Raw genomic sequence first — 22160 nt, forward strand, 5'->3', positions numbered from 1 at the left:
AGATGTAACAACCTCTAAGTGTCCATGTACAGGAACCTCTAATGGATGCAGATATTTTACCTTTTTTAGGGGTGCTGCCATTGATCCTAATGTCTCCCTGCTCATACTCATCCTCTTGATGATGGCCTAGCTGTTCTGTAGCCAGCTGCCGCCATCGCCGTAATGACGCCTTCCCGACCCAGAAGCCCTCTCCACTGGAGAATACAGCAGGGGAAAAATACAGTGAGAAATACCGCCATGTAGTTAACGTCAGTTGTCTCTGGAGCCTGCTCCGTACTCACCTGGTCACTGTAACCTTCACCATGTTTGCTATGGTCTTGTGGTCTTCATTCAGCTGGTTCTTCAGCCGTAAGACCCGGCACCTTTCCACCACACAGTCTTTACAAAGAGATTCAGCTGAGAAGAGAGAGAAGTCCCAACACAATGAAGGGCACCAGTACCCAAACTAGTACAACCACCAACACCAGTATTTTCCATCCAGGGTGCCTCCAGATGTTGCAAAACTACAACTCCCAGCATGCCCGGACAGCCAGCTGTTGCAAAACTACAACTCCCAGCATGCTCGGACAGTCAGCTGTTGCAAAACTACAACTCCCAGCATGCCCGGACAGCCAGCTGTTGCAAAACTACAACTCCCAGCATGCCCGGACAGCCAGCTGTTGCAAAACTACAACTCCCAGCATGGCCGGACAGCCAGCTGTTGCAAAACTACAACTCCCAGCATGCGCGGACAGCCAGATGTTGCAAAACTACAACTCCCAGCATGCCCGGACAGCCAGATGTTACAAAACTACAACTCCCAGCATGCCCGGACAGCCAGCTGTTGCAAAACTACAACTCCCAGCATGCCCGGACAGCCAGCTGTTGCAAAACTACAACTCCCAGCATGGCCGGACAGCCAGCTGTTGCAAAACTACAACTCCCAGCATGCGCGGACAGCCAGATGTTGCAAAACTACAACTCCCAGCATGCCCGGACAGCCAGATGTTACAAAACTACAACTCCCAGCATGCCCGGACAGCCAGATGTTGCAAAACTACAACTCCCAGCATGCCCGGACAGCCAGATGTTGCAAAACTACAACTCCCAGCATGCCCGGACAGCCTTTGGCTGTCCGGGCATGCTGGGAGTTGTAGTTTTGCAACATCTGGCTTTCCAGGCATGCTGAGAGTTGTAATTTTCAACATCTTGAGGCACCCTGGTTGGGAAACACTGACCTACACTGACACCTGAGTGTTACCATCAGGAACCTTGTTAATAGAGGCTAAATAGATCTTTTATTTTACACTCCTTGATTGATACGGTTGGCATATATGGAGGCTCTAGTACCATGTGGGGCACCTCTAGCCTTGATTCAAGATAAGATACGGTTGGGATACATAGAGGCATACAGGTTTCATGTGGCATCCTGCTGCACATTTGCCCACAGATGTTACATCTGGGCCTGTAGATCCTGTAGACTCGTAGGTTTCAAGCAGGCCCCATAAATGATAAAGAAATGTGCACAGGATGTTCTGTACATATCGCCATCATAATAGAAGATACATAGCTGGAGAAGTTATGGGTCTGTCCGCCTACACAACATTCAACTAATCCTGGGCACAACGTGTAAACCTGCACAAACAAACAGGTCGGGGCCTACAACCCTTTCCGGCCGCTCACCTTTTAGACGTGGCCCGCCGCCATATCTCTGATAGAAGATGTCAGCCGAGTACTCGGAGATTCTTTTCATTAAAGAGGTCTTGTCTGGATGCAGCCTGTTGTGACTACACAGGTATTTGGAATTGTCTATGGGTTTGGCCGGTGTTGATTCATCCAGCCATTTCTGAAGCCACTCGAGAGGAATAAACTCATACAGGTTATCTACAGAGAAAAAGAACGCAAGAGCATAAAATGTAACAACGCCATCAATGGCAAAAACCATCATCAATGCAGAGTCAACACAAGTATGGAAACAGTCATCAAGTCTTTAAAGGAGTACTTTAGTGCTGTACAACTTATCCCCTATCCAAATGATAGGTGAAAAGTGTCTGATAGCGGGGGTCCGACTGCTGGGTACCGTGCGATCTCCTGCACGGCACCCCAGCTTTCCCCAGGAACGAAACGTGTCAACCCTGGCATGAAACAGAGGTCGACTCACTCCCTCCATTTATCTTTACAGAAGAGCCGGAGATACCTGAACGATGCATAGAGATACATGGAGGGGGGGTGTTGGCTGTTGCTTCTTAAAGGGGGTGGACACACTCTTCCCGGTTAGTGCCAGGAAGCCGTGCAAAAGATTGCGGGTGTCCCACCAGTCAGACCCCTGTGACCAGACACTTATCCCCTATCCTTTGTATAGGGGATAAGTTGTACGGCACCACAGTACTCCTTTAAAATGTACGGAAGCTCATCTACAAGGCATGCAGGATTAATGAGAAAACAGGACTATGCTGAAAACGTCACATGATAAACAGGTAACCAACCCCCAGCCGCCCCCCAAAAAGAAATGAGCAGAAAATAAGAACCAGCATATCAATAGAATTTCTATGGGTTCAGCCCCCATTAGAGGCTTAAGGTCATCCTTTGACCTCATTCTCCATGGGTTCTGTGCATGATCAGAAGGCTCGGCAATCAGAAAGCAAGAACCCACAACCAATATGACTCCATGGACGCCCTGGCTCCGAGTGCATATGGTGTTGACCGGGGGGTAGAAGTCAAACATGACCATCAATAAGATGCTTCTCTGATTTCTGGAGAAAAATTAATTTCCCAGAATTGATAATGTAATGAAGCAAGCGCACATGATGATACTAAGAATCTACATTATGGGCTGATATATACAATTACATCTTATTATCAATGTATGGAAATAATAAAATATCTTACAGACCAGCTCCTGCAGGTAACCTCTGGTACAGCTCCTTCACCTCTTCGTGCTTGGCTTTTCCTTTATCCACACTCTCCTTCCGCATCTCCGCCATTTCCACACACCATTCCTCAAACTTGCAGTTATCCAGCTCCACCAATTTCTGGAGGAAAACTACGATGAAGGGGGGGAAAAAAAAAAAAGACGACAAGAAGAGGAGAGGAAGTGTGAGAAACCGATCTGTGGCCTCCAGAAAGTAATTAGGTCAGTGTTTTCCAAACAATGTGTCTCGAGCTGTCGCAAAACTACAACTCCCAGCATGAGCCTTTGATACACTGTTTGGAAAAAAAAATAAAATGAACTAGATTTCTTAAAACACATTGATGCAATACCTATGTATTGACCTATGAGATCTGTGCTCTACTGTGGTACGCTGTACGAGCAGAGTCTGCATGGTGGCATTTAAAAGGCCTCCAGATGCCACAGCAACCAATCGGCACCCCAGGATTGCTTGCAGGGTGCCAGTCAGAATTAACAGGTGTAGAGCCTGTCAAGTCACCATGAACATGCTGTGATCGCGGTATATGGAGGGTTAAACTGCAGGTATCTATCTGACTGAACTCTGCTCTTGGTGAGTGTTTGCTCCGGCAACCACCAAATATTTAAACTCTAAGTGTCATTCCATATCCAATGACTGCCAATTGGACAAAAAACATGCATGGGTGGTCACTAAGGAATGTGTGTGTCTGTGTGCGCACGCATGTGAGGGGGGGGGGGGGGGCTTGTTCCCTTGACTGTGCCTCTAAACAGCAGAGAACAGTTCGGTATATTTGAGTTCAACATGCACAATATGCTTCAACCAGATGGACATTTCTACCCTCTCCCCATTAAGGACACATGCACTTGGCCAAATGAGGGCTCGCGTGTAGTGAAACCTATCCATTCTGTCCAGTCATCACATGGAATGTTTTGGCCACATAGTGAATTGTAAATGTTCTGCTCAATGTCAACAGTGACAATATAATCCCATGGGCGGCCACCATCACCGAAAGAGGTGATCAGAAGATGGATGCCATAGAACTCACCTGGAACCTCAAAGTCCACCTCCTGAGGCGCCTCTGTCTTCAGCCTATACACCAACATGTAGGCGTTTCGTGAGCAGTGGATGCCCTTCGCACATTTGGGTTTACGTGTTGCGGATTTAGATGGCTCTGCTAATAAAGGAAATAGATAAAAACAATAGAACACAATTACTAGAGCTGACCTGTCTAAAATCCATCATACATGTTTTAATGCAACAAAAAGGAAGCAAACTACTAGATCCCTATCCTGGGGGAGTAATTTAATGATAATCACTCATGTTATGTATGTGTGTAATATATCTATCTATCTATCTCTATATTATACATACACACAACACACATAGGGGGGGGATTTATCAAGACTTGTCCAGAGGAGAAGTTGCTGAGTTTCCTGTAGGAACCAATCAGATCACTTCTTTAATGTTTTAAGGGGCTTTTCAAAAATGAAAGAAGCGATCTGATTGGTTGCTATGGGAAACTCAGCAACTGTTCGACAGGTTTTTATAACTCTCCCCCATAATAACAGCACCCGAGAGTATATCAGGAGAGGGACATGCTGATCTTACAGGAGGACAGATAGTAAAGAGCATACTTCTGTGGAGTATTTAAGGATTTAAGCTGAGTGACCTATTATTGGCTTCATGCTGGTGTGTTTTACATCATCTTGTATAGTAACACTGCACCTCTAGGACAATGACGCGGCACGTGGTCGTACCCACAGCATCGCAACAGACATGACAAATCTGCCATAGAAAGAGGTAAAGTTCACTCACAAAGTAAAGGCTTTACCTAGTTCTTCCTCAATTCCCAGCTGCAGCTTCTTTCCTTCCATCTTCTCTATCTCTTCATCATTAAACTTGTACCACTCTGAGGTCTGAGGGTCCTTCACGTGGGCAATGTAATGTCCGGAGTAAGCGCTCACCCCTCTGTGGATGAGGACAGCACTCAGCTCGTACACATATTTACTTTCTGCGGAAAAAGAAGAGAAGTTACTAAACTATGAGAGACAGAATATAACAACCGCGAGTGTCACCTATCTGAGCAGAATGACCATATAAGTACGGTATATATTCACTTCTGACACCAGGAAATACAGTGAACGAACCTACATAAAATGTTCATAGTCCTTCTGTACATACATTACTTACCCTGTATTCTATTACAGAGCTGCACTCACTATTCTGCTGGTGAGGTCACAGTGTACATACATTACTTATCCTGTACTGATCCTGAGTTATATCCTGTATTATACTCCAGAGCTGTACTCACTATTCTGCTGGTGAGGTCACTGTGTACATACATTACATTACTTATCCTGTACTGATCCTGAGTTATATCCTGTACTATACTCCAGAGCTGTACTCACTATTCTGCTGGTGAGGTCACTGTGTACATATATTACATTACTTATCCTGTACTGATCCTGAGTTATATCCTGTATTATACTCCATAGCTGTACTCACTATTCTGCTGGTGAGGTCACTGTGTACATACATTACATTACTTATCCTGTACTGATCCTGAGTTATATCCTGTATTATACCCCAGAGCTGTACTCACTATTCTGCTGGTGGGGTCACTGTGTACATACATTACATTACTTATCCTGTACTGATCCTGAGTTATATCCTGTATTATACCCCAGAGCTGTACTCGCTATTCTGCTGGTGAGGTCACTGTGTACATACATTACATTACTTATCATGTACTGATCCTGATTATATCCTGTATTATACTCCAGAGCTGTACTCACTATTCTGCTGGTGAGGTCACTGTGTACATACATTACATTACTTATCCTGTACTGATACTGAGTTATATCCTGTATTATACCCCAGAGCTGTACTCACTATTCTGCTGGTGGGGTCACTGTGTACATACATTACATTACTTATCCTGTACTGATCCTGAGTTATATCCTGTATTATACCCCAGAGCTGTACTCGCTATTCTGCTGGTGAGGTCACTGTGTACATACATTACATTACTTATCATGTACTGATCCTGATTATATCCTGTATTATACTCCAGAGCTGCACTCACTATTCTGCTGGTGGGGTCACTGTGTACATACATTACATTACTTATCCTGTACTGATCCTGATTATATCCTGTATTATACCCCAGAGCTGTACTCGCTATTCTGCTGGTGAGGTCACTGTGTACATACATTACATTACTTATCCTGTACTGACCCAGAGTTATATCCTGTATTATACTCCAGAGCTGCGCTCACTCTTCCGACTGGAGAAGAGGTAGGCACAGCCTCCATAAAGTAACAAACTAACCTGTCTGGTCCAGGAAAGGATCCATATCCAGGGTTTCACCAAAGCCAATGTACGTGTTTAGCTTTTTCTTATGGCCAGTTTGTCTACAGAGTAAAATAATTGTCAACAGAGCCTCAGAGCGAGAGACAGACAGAATGGCGCCTTTGCCATAAGTACCGCACCTGTCGAAGACGAATCGCATGAGCTGCAGGTTGAGCGTGGGTGGCAGCTTTAGCAGGCGGATCTTCCTGGTGGCGTTCTGTTTACTCTGACAGTTCTCACAGAAATATCGATTGTCTCCTTCCAGCTTCTCCTCCTGTGAGAAGAGAAACAATGGCGATGGACTGCGGAAGGACAGAGTAAGAACCCGGAAATAACACATACGACAGCATTACCTTTAAGAACTCGGTGACACAGTCCGTCAGCTGCTTGTGGCCCTGGATGTTCAGCTCCAGCTCATAAAACTTTGAGATCAACTTAGACTCCCGGCCGCATTGGCTGCAACTACAACAAAGAGAAGATGTCAGCCATGGCTTATAGAGTGTACACTCTCTATATCAGTGGTCTTCAACCTGCAGACCTCCAGATGTGGCAAAACTGCAACTCCCAGCATGCCCGGACAGCCGTCTGGCTGTCCGGGCATGCTGGGAGTTGTAGTTTTGCCACATCTGGAGGTCCGCAGGTTGAAGACCACTGCTCTATACGAACTGATACAATGTAGAGACGCTACATGGAGCCCCCAGTGGTTACCAGCAGTATTGCTACCAAATACATTGTGCATGTTTCTCGCCACACACAGACTGCCGTAACACTCCCTGGGTTAATATATAAAGCTGCAGCAGTGACCATTGTGTTCAGAAAACTCCCATTGATGCAAATAGTAACTGACTGACAGGATATGAGGCTGTGAGAGATCATGGAACGTATCCAGGGAACAGGGAAAGGAGAAATGCAAGTTCACACAGCGGGAGACCACATGGGAAAACCTACATGATATACAAGACCTGACAACTAAGTGAGGAATAAAAAAAAAAAAAATGTATTTTATATAATAATATATATATATAATAATATATATATATATATATATATATATATATATATATATATATATATATACACACACATACACATATATAAACATAATTATAGTTTTTATTTATCTATATTATATTTGTATATTTATATATGTTTGACAATAGGTTAAAGAAGCACTCTGGATCCCTCCCCCTTTATATAGTGCAGCATAGGCTATTGTTAGAGAATCATGTAGAGGTTCTTGTGTATGCCTTTTGCTTACCTGTTTTAACAGATGTGGCAGGCATGAAGTTTTCAGCTATAATGATTGCAATTCAATCACAAACCAATTTCTAATGCTGCCTATGTTTGTCATGAAACCTCAGGCTTTGCAGAGAGAGGAGGTGGATTCTCATCACTAAACCTGGTGCTCCATTTTTCACACATTTTAACGATCTTCCAAAATTGCAGTAGTGGCAAGGAGCATATATGCAAGGTCTCTGTGTCCCCCAATGAAGAGCGATCGAGAAATTACATGTTTTTACTGTGATTTGCACAATTACAGTTACGTATAGGGATCGACCGATCAGTTTAGCCGATATTATCAGCCAATATTCATGATTTTGGACGTTATCGGCAATTACCTTGCCGATAATGCCCCGCCGCTCGCACCGCCGCCCAATGGCCTCCCCCATCCCCGGTTTTATATTCACCTGTTCCCGGGATCCGCGCTACTTCTGGCTCCTGCGGCGTCCTGTGTTACGCTGTGCTCTGCGCAATGACGAGTGGCGTCCTCAACGCGATGTCAGCGTCCGTGCGCACAGTGACAGCTCAGGAGGACACCGCCAGGGCCACAAGTAGCGCGGACCCCGGGAACAGGTAATTATAAAACTGGGAATGGGGGAGGCAATGGGGCAGCAGCGGCGGCGATCTCTGGCTGGGGCGGTGGGAGATGCGGCGTGGTATGGTGGTGGTGGGGGGCGGTCGCGGTGATAGGACTCAGGAGGACCCCAGGACAGGCAGGGGGAGAGAAGCGGGTGGCGGCGGTGGTCTCTGGCACTGCAAAAGATGCTGCAGTTCATTGATTTAAAGCGCCCGCTTTAAATCAACGATCTGCAGCAGTGTCGCCGGGGGGGTATCGGCATCGGCCCTAGAAAAAAAAAAAACCATATCGGTCGATCCCTAGTGACGTATTTTTGTTTTTACATGATTTATGGGAGAATCTGGGTAAAAACAATTAATGCAATGTGTGAACACATCCTTCAGGGGAGATGTAAAGCTACTAAATATCCTGATCCCATAAATATAGGAGAAGCAATATACAGATAGAGCTGGAAGAGAGGTGTATAACTACTATATATATACTGATTCCATAGAGATAGCAGCAATATACAGATAGAGCTGGAGGGGTGGTGTATAAAATCCTGTGTATCAGATTACATAAAATTTATTGCACCATTTACACCATAATTTTTCACATGTTGCAGTTACACATCATAGAACAGCGTCTCGGTACAATGAAAAGCACAGATCAAAACTTCCGCTAAAGCGTCTGTCACAGCAGGATCTTACAACAACATCGGACCGTACAGATTCTCTGGGTGACACTCACATGGTGACGTAGGCATACTGCCCACAGAACTGGTTCTGGATGATGTCCCGCACATACGGATCTTTCTGACTGGATAACTTCTCTTCCAGCAGAGACATGAACAGCTTGGAGAATTCTTGGGCGTCCTAAGAAAAGCAAAAAGGTATGAAGTCCGATAGAAGAACACGTACATTTCCACATCACATGCTGAGACAAAGCAGCACTCCAAACATCCGACTGACCGTGTGGAGGATGGGGGTCGGGTCTGAAATAACATGGCTGACAGATGAGTGAACCAATCTGCAGTCACATTCTAGGTCTACTCAATGTTTCAACCAACATTATATAATCACATCATTTACAATTATACACAATGTTATATATTTTACTATTCCTATACAGTGACCCCCCCCCCCCCCCCCCGACCTACGATGGCCCCGACATACGATCATTCCAACATACGATGCTTTTCTATGTCGGGGCCATCGCATAAATGGCTATCCCTCTGCGCAGACTGCTTCAGCTGCCACCAGATAGCCGTTTACGGTGCCCCGTGTGGTTCACTGATGATCACTTACCTGTCCTCGGGGCTCCGGCACGTCCACTTCGGGATCCCCTGCATCGTTGGCGCTCTCCATCGCCGTCATCACGTCGCTGCGCACACCATCCCGTCATCCAATAGGAGCGGCGTGCGTAGCGACGTGATGGCGGCGACGGAGAGCGAGGATGCCGGGGAAGCAGAGGCCTTGCCAGAGCGTCGGGGACACCCCGGGGACCCAGCAACAGCGATAGACAGCGACATCCAGGGCAGCGGTGACGGTCCGGAGCGGCGGGGACACGAGTACAACCTCCAATACCAGTGGTCTTCAACCTGCGGACCTCCAGATGTTGCAAAACTACAACTCCCAGCATGCCCGGACAGCTGTTGGCTGTCCGGGCATGCTGGGTGTTGTAGTTCTGCAACCTCTGGAGGTCCGCAGGTTGTAGACCATTGTCCTATACTTTACATTGCACGGATCCCTCAACATACGATGGTTTCAACAAACTATTTGGAACAGATTACCATCGTATGTTGAGGGAACACTGTATTTATGAACCTGAATAGGAAATGACCTATCACTGTAATAAAGAAGTCATCCAACCCTTATACACAGATAGTATACCCTGAAAATAGGCCACGACTATAAGGTCAGCCGGGGGTCAGCAAGGTATTACGGCGTTATAATAAACCGTACAATGCTACAGTAGCTTACCTTGCCCCACCACTACGATAAGTACAAGCAGGCCTGAACCCAGTGTAAGGCGGCATTCACACCACGTTTTTGCAATACAGTTCCGGTATACGTTTTCAATGTGAAAATTGTACGGAACCGTGTTCAAAACCGTGTGCATCGACTCTCCATTGAAAACCGTACGGCAAAAGATGCATCCGGTTGTGTCTGTTATGCATCCTGAACGCTTTTTTTTTTAGTGGAGCCAAAACCATAGCCTACCACGTTTTTTGGTCAACTGGAACCGTACAGAACTGTATGTGCGTTCGGTTCCATACGGTTTTCGACTTTGCACAGTATTTTTTCTTGGAATTTCAATCAAACAAGTGAAACTTTATTCATAATGGAGTGAAAAGTTAAAAACGTATACTTTTTTTTTCTTAAAAAACTGATGCAACCAGACAGAGCATTTTGCAGCCCTTATACACATCATTCCTCTGTTGCAGACCTTTCCTTTAAACGGGTACTCCGGTAAAAAACTAAATTATTTCAAATCAACCGCTGCCAGAAAGTTATACAGATTTGTCAATTACCTCTATATAAAAATCTTAATCCTTCCAGTTCTTAACAGCTGCTGTATGCTCCACAGGAAGTTCTTTTATGTTAGAATTTTTTTGTCTGTTCACAGTGCTCTCTGCTGACACCTCTGTCCATGTCAGTAACTGTCCAGAGCAGGAGAGGTTTGCTATGGGAATTTTCTCCTACTCTGGACAGTTCCTGACATGGACAGAGGTGTCAGCAGAGAGCACTGTGGACAGACAAAAAAATTCTAACATAAAAGAATTTCCTCTGTAGCATACAGCAGCTGATAAGTACTGGAAGGATTAAGATTTTTAAATAGAAGTCATTTACCCCCTTTAAGTCAGAGTCACACACTGCCTCCAGTACAGTTCCGTCCCGTATCTAGACATCATCCCATTCAAGCTCTCCTCCAGAGCAGAGAATCCGAGATCTCTTTTTTAGTACCAATATCCTTAAAGGGGTTATCCAGGAGAAAACTTTGATTGATATATATATATCAATATCAATCTATATCAATCAATCAATCAACTGGCTCCAGAAAGTTAAACAGATTTGTAAATTATTTCTATTAAAAAATCTTAATCCTTCCATTACTTATGGAAGCTGCTGAAGTTAAGTTGTTCTTTTCTGTCTAAGTGCTCTCTGATGACACTTGTCTCAGGAACTGTCCAGAGAAGAAGCAAATCCCCATAGCAAACCTCTTCTACTCTGTGCATCTCCCAAGTCAGAGATGTCAGCAGAAAGCACTGTTGTCAGACAGAAAAGCACAACTCAACTTCAGCAGCTGAAAATTATTGGAAGGATTAAGATTTTTTAATAGAAGTAATTTACAAATCTGTTTAACTTTCTGGAGCCAGTTGATATGAGGAGAATATTTTTTTTCCTGGAATACCCCTTTAAGTAACCAAGTATAAGGTGCAGGGCTACTTTATCTGTTTCAGTGTGCCTACTCGTACCTTTATGTATACATAGAAAATGTTCCTGTAAGAGGCTCCCGGAGGAGCAGGAATTAGATGTTCTCACCTGCTGCTGCCCTGTGTCCAGCCCTAGTGCTCGGATGAACCCCGAAGGGTCAATGTACCGTCTGTTGCTGTTCTGCAGCAAAGCAAACAGGTACTGCAGGTGTTCACAGCTGCTCTGCGGCTCGTACTCTAGGAGGCAAAAACATAACAGTCATCACCTCTGCTCCCCAGTGACAAGAACAAAGCTCATGTGACGCCCTTTTACTATTCTATGTTGCTTGAGATGAGCGGCTTTATCAGTCAGTTACTGCCCATCAGGGTGAACAAGAAGAATATTCGATTTATTGCTCCGATGGCAGCTGTGTAATAAAGATACAAGGTGCATTATAAGCGAATGTAAAGTTGCTTCATTTTAAATGTATTGGGCAAACCAACAGGGGTGGGGTTTATCAAGGGAGGTGCAGGTGAACGATTTTTAGACATTTGTGCGCTGGTAACGTGTACGTGCGCCTGGCTTATTAAATGGTTGTACGGCATGTGATAAATATGGGGCCCGGACACATTATCCGCAGTCACACTTCAGTACACCACTTGGTATGGTTCCTCCTCTGCAACTTTTTAACTTGTGCGATGCTTTACAAATTATGTCCACAGACCGTTTCCTAAACAAATCACACGTAATAAATTCATCAACACTGCAAAAATGTAACCAGACTATGGCATAGCTGCTCAATAAAGTATGGGAGAACTGCTTTTTTTCAAAGGGGTGTCAAGTGAAAAAACTAAATTAGCTGCAGGGTTCGGTGTGGAGTAAACATAATGGGGCAATAATGGAAACAAAAGTGATTTTGTCTATTTCCTCAAATTTTAAATATAGCGATTTACTGGCTATAAAGACAGAAAAAATAATTATTTCTTATTCTCTGGGTCAGTACAATTACGGCGATGCAACATGTACATAGTATTCAAGTTAATAAAAACTAATATATATATATATATATATATATATATATATATATATATATATATATATATATATATATATATATATACACACACACACACACGGGCTGCACAATATGGGGAAAATGTGCGATTGCGATTTTGGGCCTAAATATTGCCATAACGATATGCAATGCGATATAAAAAAATAAAAAAAATAAAAAGGGTGAAATCCCCATTTCATGCCCAATTGCCTCCAATTCACATCTACCTACCCATTTTAAGCCCACCGCCTATTTCTCATCTCCCCCTCGTCACACCCCGCCCCCCTCGTCGCATCCCCTCCCCCTCGTCGCAAGAGGAATGAAGGCGTTTTTTATTTAAAAAAAAAAAAAAACTAAAAAACACACACAAACTAGGACCACCGGCCCCAACCCAGTGCCCACGGAGCCCCCCCCCCCCGACCTTTGTCCTCTTGGATGCACTCCTCAGCCTTCTCCACACTCAAGGCGTTCTCGTATAAGTAGAGGGCTCTTCGAAGCTCCATGTTCAGAAACCAGACCTGAACAAACGTGTTCACGTAGCACGTGGCTCCCAGATTCGTCAGCCCAACAAAGGTGTTCTAAGAGGAAAAAAATCAGACGCATGTTAAAAGGAGGGAAAGATACGCAATCATTTAGACCACCGTTTACCAACCAGGATGCCAAAGGCTGCTGCAAAACTACAACACCCAGCCTGCCCGGACAGCCGCAGGCTGTCCGGGCATGCTGGGAGTTGTAGTTTTGCAACAGCTAGAGGCACCTTGGTTGGGTAACACTGGAGTAGAGTATCGACATATTGTAACAACATGTCCACTAGGACTATATTCTCTACTATACTGGAGGATGATAATATCTGGGGAAATAAGAATAGAGGGGAACGACACGTGATCTGGAGCATAATAATTCCACAGACAATATATATAATTTGTTCTGCCACAGAACAAATTATATATATTGTTCCCTTGCTGATTTTCCTTAGTGTGAACGAGCCCTAACAGACATTGGAGCAGGAGAACGATGATGATGGGACAAACCTTCTTCCGTCGCTCGCAGTTCGGATCGTCAATATTGTGGAAGCTGTTTTCATCGATCTCACCCAGCCAGATGTGTTCCCCAACACCAACCAAACAGTTCGGGTTTCCTTTACAGTTCCGCCTGGAAAACAAAGCAGAACTGAACAAGCAGGAATTCCGAGGCAGATACTTAATATAGAGCGATGTGTTACTGTTAAAAGTAACTAAGACCGGACACGATCTCTGCAGGGATGTAGGATCCTGGGAAATAGATCACAAACACAATCCACAGACCATAGAAGGTGCTACGGGGTCATGTAGTGAGGGGTCTGGTGAGGTCACAGGGAGGGTTATAGACCGGGGTCATGTAGTGAGGGGTCTGGTGGGGTCACAGGGATGGTTATAGATCAGGGTCATGTAGGGAGGGGTCTGGTGGGGTCACAGGGATGGTTATTGACCGGGGTCATGTAGTGAGGGGTCTGGTGGGGTCACAGGGAGGGTTATAGACCGGGGTCATGTAGGGAGGGGTCTGGTGGGGTCACAGGGAGGGTTATAGACCGGGGTCATGTAGTGAGGGGTCTGGTGGGGTCACAGGGAGGGTTATAGACCGGGGTCATGTAGTGAGGGGTCTGGTGGGGTCACAGGGAGGGTTATAGACCGGGGTCATGTAGTGAGGGGTCTGGTGGGGTCACAGGGAGGGTTATAGACCGGGGTCATGTAGTGAGGGGTCTGGTGGGGTCACAGGGAGGGTTATAGACCGGGGTCATGTAGTGAAGGGTCTGGTGAGGTCACAGGGAGGGTTATAGACCGGGGTCATGTAGTGAGGGGTCTGGTGGGGTCACAGGGAGGGTTATAGACCGGGGTCATGTAGGGAGGGGTCTGGTGGGGTCACAGGGAGGGTTATAGATCGGGGTCATGTAGTGAGGTGTCTGGTGAGGTCACAGGGAGGGTTATAGACCGGGATCATGTAGTGAGAGGTCTGGTGGGGTCACAGGGAGGGTTATAGACCGGGATCATGTAGTGAGGGGTCTGGTGGGGTCACAGGGAGGGTTATAGACCGGGGTCATGTTGTGAGGTGTCCGGTGGGGTCACAGGGAGGGTTATAGATCAGGGTCATGTAGTGAGGGGTCTGGTGAGGTCACAGGGAGGGTTATAGATAGGGGTCATGTAGGGAGGGGTCTGGTGGGGTTACAGGGAGGGTTATAGACCGGGGTCATCTAGTGAGGGGTCTGGTGGCGTCACAGGGAGGGTTATAGATCGGGGTCACGTAGTGAGGGGTCTGGTGGGGTCACAGGGAGGGTTATAGACCGAGGTCATGTAGTGAGGGGTCAGGAGGGGTCACAGGGAGGGTTATAGACCAGGGTCATGTAGTGAGGGGTCTGGTGGGGTCACAGGGAGGGTTATAGATCAGGGTCATGTAGTGAGGGGTCTGGTGGGGTCACAGGGAGGGTTATAGATCAGGGTCATGTAGTGAGGGGTCTGGTGAGGTCACAGGGAGGGTTATAGACCGGGTCATGTAGTGAGAGGTCTGGTGGGGTCACAGGGAGGGTTATAGACCGGGTCATGTAGTGAGGGGTCTGGTGGGGTCACAGGGAGGGTTATAGATCAGGGTCATGTAGTGAGGGGTCTGGTGAGGTCACAGGGAGGGTTATAGACCGGGGTCATGTAGTGAGGGGTCTGGTGGGGTCAAAGGGAGGGTTATAGACCGGGGTCATGTAGTGAGAGGTCTGGTGAGGTCACAGGGAGGGTTATAGACCGGGATCATGTAGTGAGGTGTCCGGTGGGGTCACAGGGAGGGTTATAGATCGGGGTCATGTAGTGAGGGGTCTGGTGGGGTCACAGGGAGGGTTATAGACCGGGGTCATGTAGTGAGGTGTCTGGTGAGGTCACAGGGATGGTTATAGACCGGGGTCATGTAGTGAGGGGTCTGGTGAGGTCACAGGGAGGGTTATAGACCGGGGTCATGTAGTGAGGGGTCTGGTGAGGTCACAGGGAGGGTTATAGACCGGGGTCACGTAGTGAAGGGTCTGGTGGGGTCACAGGGATGGTTATAGACCGGAGTCACGTAGTGAGGTGTCCGGTGGGGTCACAGGGAGGGTTATAGACCGGGGTCACGTAGTGAGGGGTCTGGTGGGGTCACAGGGAGGGTTATAGACCGGGGTCATGTAGTGAGGGGTCAGGTGAGGTCACAGGGAGGGTTATAGACCGGGGTCATGTAGTGAGGGGTCTGGTGGGGTCACAGGGAGGGTTATAGACCGGGGTCATGTAGTGAGGGGTCTGGTGGGGTCACAGGGAGGGTTATAGACAGGGGTCATGTAGTGAGGGGTCTGGTGGGGTCACAGGGAGGGTTATAGACCGGGGTCATGTAGTGAGGGGTCTGGTGGGGTCACAGGGAGGGTTATAGACCGGGGTCATGTAGTGAGGGGTCTGGTGGGGTCACAGGGAGGGTTATAGACCGGGGTCATGTAGTGAGGGGTCTGGTGGGGTCACAGGGAGGGTTATAGACCGGGGTCATGTAGTGAGGGGTCAGGTGAGGTCACAGGGAGGGTTATAGATCGGGGTCATGTAGTGAGAGGTCAGGTGAGGTCACAGGGAGGGTTATAGACCGGGGTCATGTAGTGAGGGGTCTGGTGGGGTCACAGGGAGGGTTATAGACCGGGGTCATGTAGTGAGGGGTCTGGTGGGGTCCCAGGGAGGGTTATAGACCGGGGTCATGTAGTGAGGGGTCTGGTAGGGTCCCAGGGAGGGTTATAGATCGGGGTCATGTAGTGAGAGGTCAGGTGAGGTCACAGGGAGGGTTATAGACCGGGGTCATGTAGTGAGGGGTCTGGTGGGGTCACAGGGAGGGTTATAGACCGGGGTCATGTAGTGAGGGGTCTGGTGGGGTCCCAGGGAGGGTTATAGACCGGGGTCATGTAGTGAGGGGTCTGGTAGGGTCACAGGGAGGGTTATAGATCGGGGTCATGTAGTGAGAGGTCAGGTGAGGTCACAGGGAGGGTTATAGATCGGGGTCATGTAGTGAGGTGACCGGTGGGGTCACAGGGGCCGTTAGAGGCCGGGTTCATGCATACAGCGGGTGTTAGGACCCAGCGGCGCAGTTACCGGCACAGTCCCCGGACGCAGGGCTCCAGGCGGACGCGGTAAACCATCTCGATGTGCTCCAGGGTGACCTCCTCCGGGCGGACGTTCTCGGTCCAGCGCCAGGCCGCCTTCTCCAGCTGCAGCCGAGGCGCCATAGTGCAGATACCGGAGCCGGGAATCACTGGGCCGCAGTCTACACAACAGACGCAACTGTCAGTACGCGTGGAGAACGCGATGACGCCCGTGCGAATCCTCCAATCAGCTGCGAGCGCGGGATATGCTGACTCCGCCCACCGAGTGAGGGAGCGACGCTGCGTAGAAAGCTGTCTGAGGAGAAGGAAGCTGAGGAGAGAGGAGGAGGCTGAGGAGAGGAGGCTGAGGAGAGGAGGCTGAGGAGAGGAGGCTGAGGAGAGAGGAGGAGGCTGAGGAGAGAGAAAGAGCATGGAGGGAAGAGGAGGAGGATGGAGGGGAGAGGAGGAGGAGGAGGATGGAGGGGAGATGAGAGAGGGGGAGGATGGAGGGGAGAGGAGGAAGGATAGAGGGCAGGAGGCTGAGGAGAGGGAAGATGAGAGGAGGAGGCTGAGGAGAGGGAAGAAGAATGGAGGGCAGGAGGCTGAGGAGAAGGAAGCTGAGGAGAGAGGAGGAGGCTGAGGAGAGGAGGAGGCTGAGGAGAGGAGGCTAAGGAGAGAGGAGGAGGCTGAGGAGAGAGAAAGAGCATGGAGGGAAGAGGAGGAGGATGGAGGGGAGATGAGGATGGAGGGGAGATGAGGAGAGAGGAGGAGGAGGATGGAGGGGAGATGAGGAGAGAGGAGGAGGAGGATGGAGGGGAGATGAGGAGAGAGGAGGAGGAGGAGGAGGATGGAGGGGAGATGAGGAGAGAGGAGGAGGAGGATGGAGGGGAGATGAGGAGAGAGGAGGAGGCTGAGGAGAGAGGAGGAAGGATAGAGGGCAGGAGGCTGAGGAGAGGGAAGATGAGAGGAGGAGGATGGAGGGAAGATGAGGAGGAGGCTGAGGAGAGGGAAGATGAGAGAGGAGGAGGCTGAGGAGAGGGAAGATGAGGATGGAGGGCAGGAGGTGGAGGACAGTGAAAAGGAGGAGAGAGGAGGATGCTGAAGAGAGGAGGAAGGATGTAGAGGAGGAGGAAGGATGGAGGGCAGGAGGCTGAGGAGAGGGAAGAAGGATGGAGGGCAGGAGGCTGAGGAGAGGGAAGAAGGATAAAGGGCAGGAGGCTGAGGAGAGGGTAGAAGGATAAAGGGCAGGAGGCTGAGGAGAGGGAAGAAGGATGGAGGGCAGGAGGCTGAGGAGAGGGAAGAAGGATTGAGGGCAGGAGGCTGAGGAGAGGGAAGAAGGATTGAGGGCAGGAGGCTGAGGAGAGGGAAGAAGGATGGAGGGCAGGAGGCTGAGGAGAGGGAAGAAGGATGGAGGGCAGGAGGCTGAGGAGAGGGAAGAAGGATGGAGGGCAGGAGGCTGAGGAGAGGGAAGAAGGATGAAGAGAGGGAAGATGAGTGAAAAGGGGGGTTGATTAGGCTGAGGAGTAAGGGATGATCGAGGAGGAGAGAGGGGGGATGGATAAGGTGGACTAGAGGCGGAGGCAACAATGAGGCGAGAGGGAATGAAGGGCAGGAGGCTGAGGGGAATGGAGAAGTCTGGGACCAGGGGGTGTGAGAATAGGTAGGGATTGGAGACCAAGACCATAGTCAGTGCAGTGGTTATCTGGGGGTCATCAGGATATTAATAACTATATACAGTCGTATGCAAGTTTAGGTCCCCCTGACAATTTCCATGATTTTCATTTATATATAATTGGATATTTGGATGAGCATACGACTATATATCAGTATGGTGTTTCCTGTGCCCTCTCTATATATGCGGGTGCATTCACATCATGTTTGGCTAATATGGTCACCGGATCTGGCAGGGAAATGTCAAAAACGCCCGCTACCGTATTCCCACGGGACCCGGCCTGCATCTCATTCATTTGAATAAGGCTGGGTTCACACTACGATTTAAACTACGGTTCCCGTATACGGCTGGTAGGAGGGGTGGGCGGGGGCTTAATCGCGGCGCCCGCACTCAGCCGTAACCGGGAAACGGAGTTAATGTATGTCTATGAGCCGACCGGAGTGAACCGCAGCCTCCGGTCGGCTGCTTTTTCGGCCGTATGCGGTTTCCCGACCGCAGGCAAAAACGTGGGCGTTTCTTCTGCCCTCTCTACATATCAGTGTGGTCCTCTGCCCTCTCTATATCACTGTGGTGTTCCCTGTGTCCTCTATATATCAGTGTGGTCCTCTGCCCTCTCTACATATCAGTGTGGTCCTGTGCCCTCTCTATATATCCGTGTGGTCCTATGCCCTCTCTATATATCCATGTGGTCCTCTGCCCTCTCTATATATCAGTGTGGTCTTCTGCGTCTCTATAGAGCAGTGTGGTCCTCTGCCCTCTCTATAGAGCAGTGTGGTCCTCTGCCCTCTCTATAGAGCAGTGTGGTCCTCTGCCCTCTCTATATATCCGTGTGGTCCTCTGCCCTCTCTATATATCAGTGTGGTCCTCTGCCCTCTCTATATATCAGTGTGGTCCTGTGCCCTCTCTATAGAGCAGTGTGGTCCTCTGCCCTCTCTATATATCAGTGTGGTCCTGTGCCCTCTCTATATATCAGTGTAGTCCTGTGCCCTCTCTATATATCAGTGTGGTCCTGTGCCCTCTCTATATATCAGTGTGGTCCTGTGCCCTCTCTATATATCAGTGTGGTCCTCTGCCCTCTCTATATATCAGTGTGGTCCTCTGCCCTCTCTATATATCAGTGTGGTCCTCTGCCCTCTCTATATATCAGTGTGGTCCTCTGCCCTCTCTATATATCAGTGTGGTCCTCTGCCCTCTCTATATATCAGTGTGGTCCTCTGCCCTCTCTATATATCAGTGTGGTCCTCTGCCCTCTCTATATATCAGTGTGGTCCTGTGCCCTCTCTATATATCAGTGTAGTCCTGTGCCCTCTCTATATATCAGTGTGGTCCTGTGCCCTCTCTATAGAGCAGTGTGGTCCTCTGCCCTCTCTATATATCAGTGTGGTCCTCTGCCCTCTCTATATATCAGTGTGGTCTTCTGCCCTCTCTATATATCAGTGTGGTCCTCTGCCCTCTCTATATATCAGTGTGGTCCTCTGCCCTCTCTATATATCAGTGTGGTCCTGTGCCCTCTCTATAGAGCAGTGTGGTCCTCTGCCCTCTCTATATATCAGTGTGGTCCTGTGCCCTCTCTATATATCCGTGTGGTCCTCTGCCCTCTCTATATATCAGTGTGGTCTTCTGCCCTCTCTATATATCAGTGTGGTCCTCTGCCCTCTCTATATATCAGTGTGGTCCTGTGCCCTCTCTATAGAGCAGTGTGGTCCTGTGCCCTCTCTATATATCAGTGTGGTCCTGTGCCCTCTCTATATATCAGTGTAGTCCTGTGCCCTCTCTATAGAGCAGTGTGGTCCTGTGCCCTCTCTATAGAGCAGTGTGGTCCTCTGCCCTCTCTATATATCAGTGTGGTCCTCTGCCCTCTCTATATATCAGTGTGGTCTTCTGCCCTCTCTATATATCAGTGTGGTCCTCTGCCCTCTCTATATATCAGTGTGGTCCTGTGCCCTCTCTATAGAGCAGTGTGGTCCTCTGCCCTCTCTATATATCAGTGTGGTCCTGTGCCCTCTCTATATATCAGTGTGGTCCTGTGCCCTCTCTATATATCAGTGTGGTCCTGTGCCCTCTCTATATATCAGTGTGGTCCTCTGCCCTCTCTATATATCAGTGTGGTCCTCTGCCCTCTCTATATATCAGTGTGGTCCTCTGCCCTCTCTATATCACTGTGGTGTTCCCTGTGTCCTCTATATATCAGTGTGGTCCTCTGCCCTCTCTATGTCACTGTGGTGTTCCCTGTGTCCTCTATATATCAGTGTGGTCCTGTGTCCTCTATATATCAGTGTGGTCCTCTGCCCTCTCTATGTCACTGTGGTGTTCCCTGTGTCCTCTATATATCAGTGTGGTCCTGTGTCCTCTATATATCAGTGTGGTCCTCTGCCCTCTCTATGTCACTGTGGTGTTCCCTGTGTCCTCTATATATCAGTGTGGTCCTGTGTCCTCTATATATCAGTGTGGTCCTCTGCCCTCTCTATGTCACTGTGGTGTTCCCTGTGTCCTCTATATATCAGTGTGGTCCTGTGTCCTCTATATATCAGTGTGGTCCTCTGCCCTCTCTATGTCACTGTGGTGTTCCCTGTGTCCTCTATATATCAGTGTGGTCCTGTGTCCTCTATATATCAGTGTGGTCCTCTGCCCTCTCTATGTCACTGTGGTGTTCCCTGTGTCCTCTATATATCAGTGTGGTCCTGTGTCCTCTATATATCAGTGTGGTCCTCTGCCCTCTATGTCACTGTGGTGTTCCCTGTGTCCTCTATATATCAGTGTGGTCCTGTGTCCTCTATATATCAGTGTGGTCCTCTGCCCTCTCTATGTCACTGTGGTGTTCCCTGTGTCCTCTATATATCAGTGTGGTCCTGTGTCCTCTATATATCAGTGTGGTCCTCTGCCCTCTATGTCACTGTGGTGTTCCCTGTGTCCTCTATATATCAGTGTGGTCCTGTGTCCTCTATATATCAGTGTGGTCCTCTGCCCTCTCTATGTCACTGTGGTGTTCCCTGTGTCCTCTATATATCAGTGTGGTCCTCTGTCCTCTCTATATATCAGTGTGGTCCTCTTCCCTCTCTATATATCACTGTGGTGTTCCCTGTGTCCTCTATATATCAGTGTGGTCCTCTGCCCTCTCTATATATCAGTGTGGTCCTCTGCCCTCTTTATATATCAGTGTGGTCCTCTGTCCTCTCTATATAGCAGTGTGGTCCTCTTCCCTCTCTATATCACTGTGGTGTTCCCTGTGTCCTCTATATATCAGTGTGGTCCTCTTCCCTCTCTATATATCATTGTGGTTCTCTGCCCTCTCTATATATCAGTGTGGTCCTCTGCCCTCTCTATATATCAGTGTGGTGTTCCCTGTGTCCTCTATATATCAGTGTGGTTCTCTGCCCTCTCTATATATCAGTGTGGTCCTCTGCCCTCTCTATATATCAGTGTGGTGTTCCCAGTGCCCTCTCTATATATTACTGTGGTGTTCCCTGTGCCCTCTCTGTATATTACCGTGGTGTTCCCTGTGCCCTCTCTCTATATATAACAGTGCAATGTTTACTGTGCCCTCTCTATATATCACTGTGGTGTCCCCTGTGTCCTCTATATATCAGTGTGGTCCTCTGCCCTCTCTATATATCAGTGTGGTGTTCCCTGTGTCCTCTATATATCAGTGTGGTCCTCTGCCCTCTCTATATATCAGTGTGGTGTTCCCTGTGTCCTCTATATATCAGTGTGGTGTTCCCTGTGTCCTCTATATATCAGTGTGGTGTTCCCTGTGTCCTCTCTGTATATTACCGTGGTGTTCCCTGTGCCCTCTCTCTCTATATATAACAGTGCAATGTTTACTGTGCCCTCTCTATATAT

General features: G+C 48.2%; 1 protein-coding gene across 2 annotated transcripts in view; it reads right to left on the reverse strand.

Annotated features, from left to right (window-relative positions):
* USP48 (ubiquitin specific peptidase 48) overlaps window positions 1-16870 on the reverse strand; it is a 26602-nt gene extending 9732 nt beyond the window's left edge. Inside the window, exons 1-14 of one of the 2 annotated variants that reach the window (XM_056544206.1) lie at window positions 16659-16870; window positions 13578-13698; window positions 12968-13124; window positions 11622-11749; window positions 8827-8951; window positions 6593-6701; window positions 6380-6513; window positions 6219-6301; window positions 4720-4899; window positions 3934-4059; window positions 2873-3022; window positions 1663-1863; window positions 282-396; window positions 61-194 (exon numbers count right to left, since the gene is read on the reverse strand). In XM_056544206.1, the coding sequence (XP_056400181.1) occupies window positions 61-194; window positions 282-396; window positions 1663-1863; window positions 2873-3022; window positions 3934-4059; window positions 4720-4899; window positions 6219-6301; window positions 6380-6513; window positions 6593-6701; window positions 8827-8951; window positions 11622-11749; window positions 12968-13124; window positions 13578-13698; window positions 16659-16792 (1897 nt within the window). In that variant the 5' untranslated portion in view covers window positions 16793-16870. Of the gene's footprint in view, window positions 1-60; window positions 195-281; window positions 397-1662; window positions 1864-2872; window positions 3023-3933; window positions 4063-4719; window positions 4900-6218; window positions 6302-6379; window positions 6514-6592; window positions 6702-8826; window positions 8952-11621; window positions 11750-12967; window positions 13125-13577; window positions 13699-16658 lie in introns of both variants that reach the window. The other variant, XM_056544205.1, reaches the window with a different exon arrangement.
* Between the last annotated feature and the right edge of the window lie 5290 nt (window positions 16871-22160).

The sequence above is a fragment of the Hyla sarda genome, chromosome 10 (genome assembly GCF_029499605.1).
Source record: "Hyla sarda isolate aHylSar1 chromosome 10, aHylSar1.hap1, whole genome shotgun sequence".
Taxonomy (NCBI): domain Eukaryota; kingdom Metazoa; phylum Chordata; class Amphibia; order Anura; family Hylidae; genus Hyla; species Hyla sarda.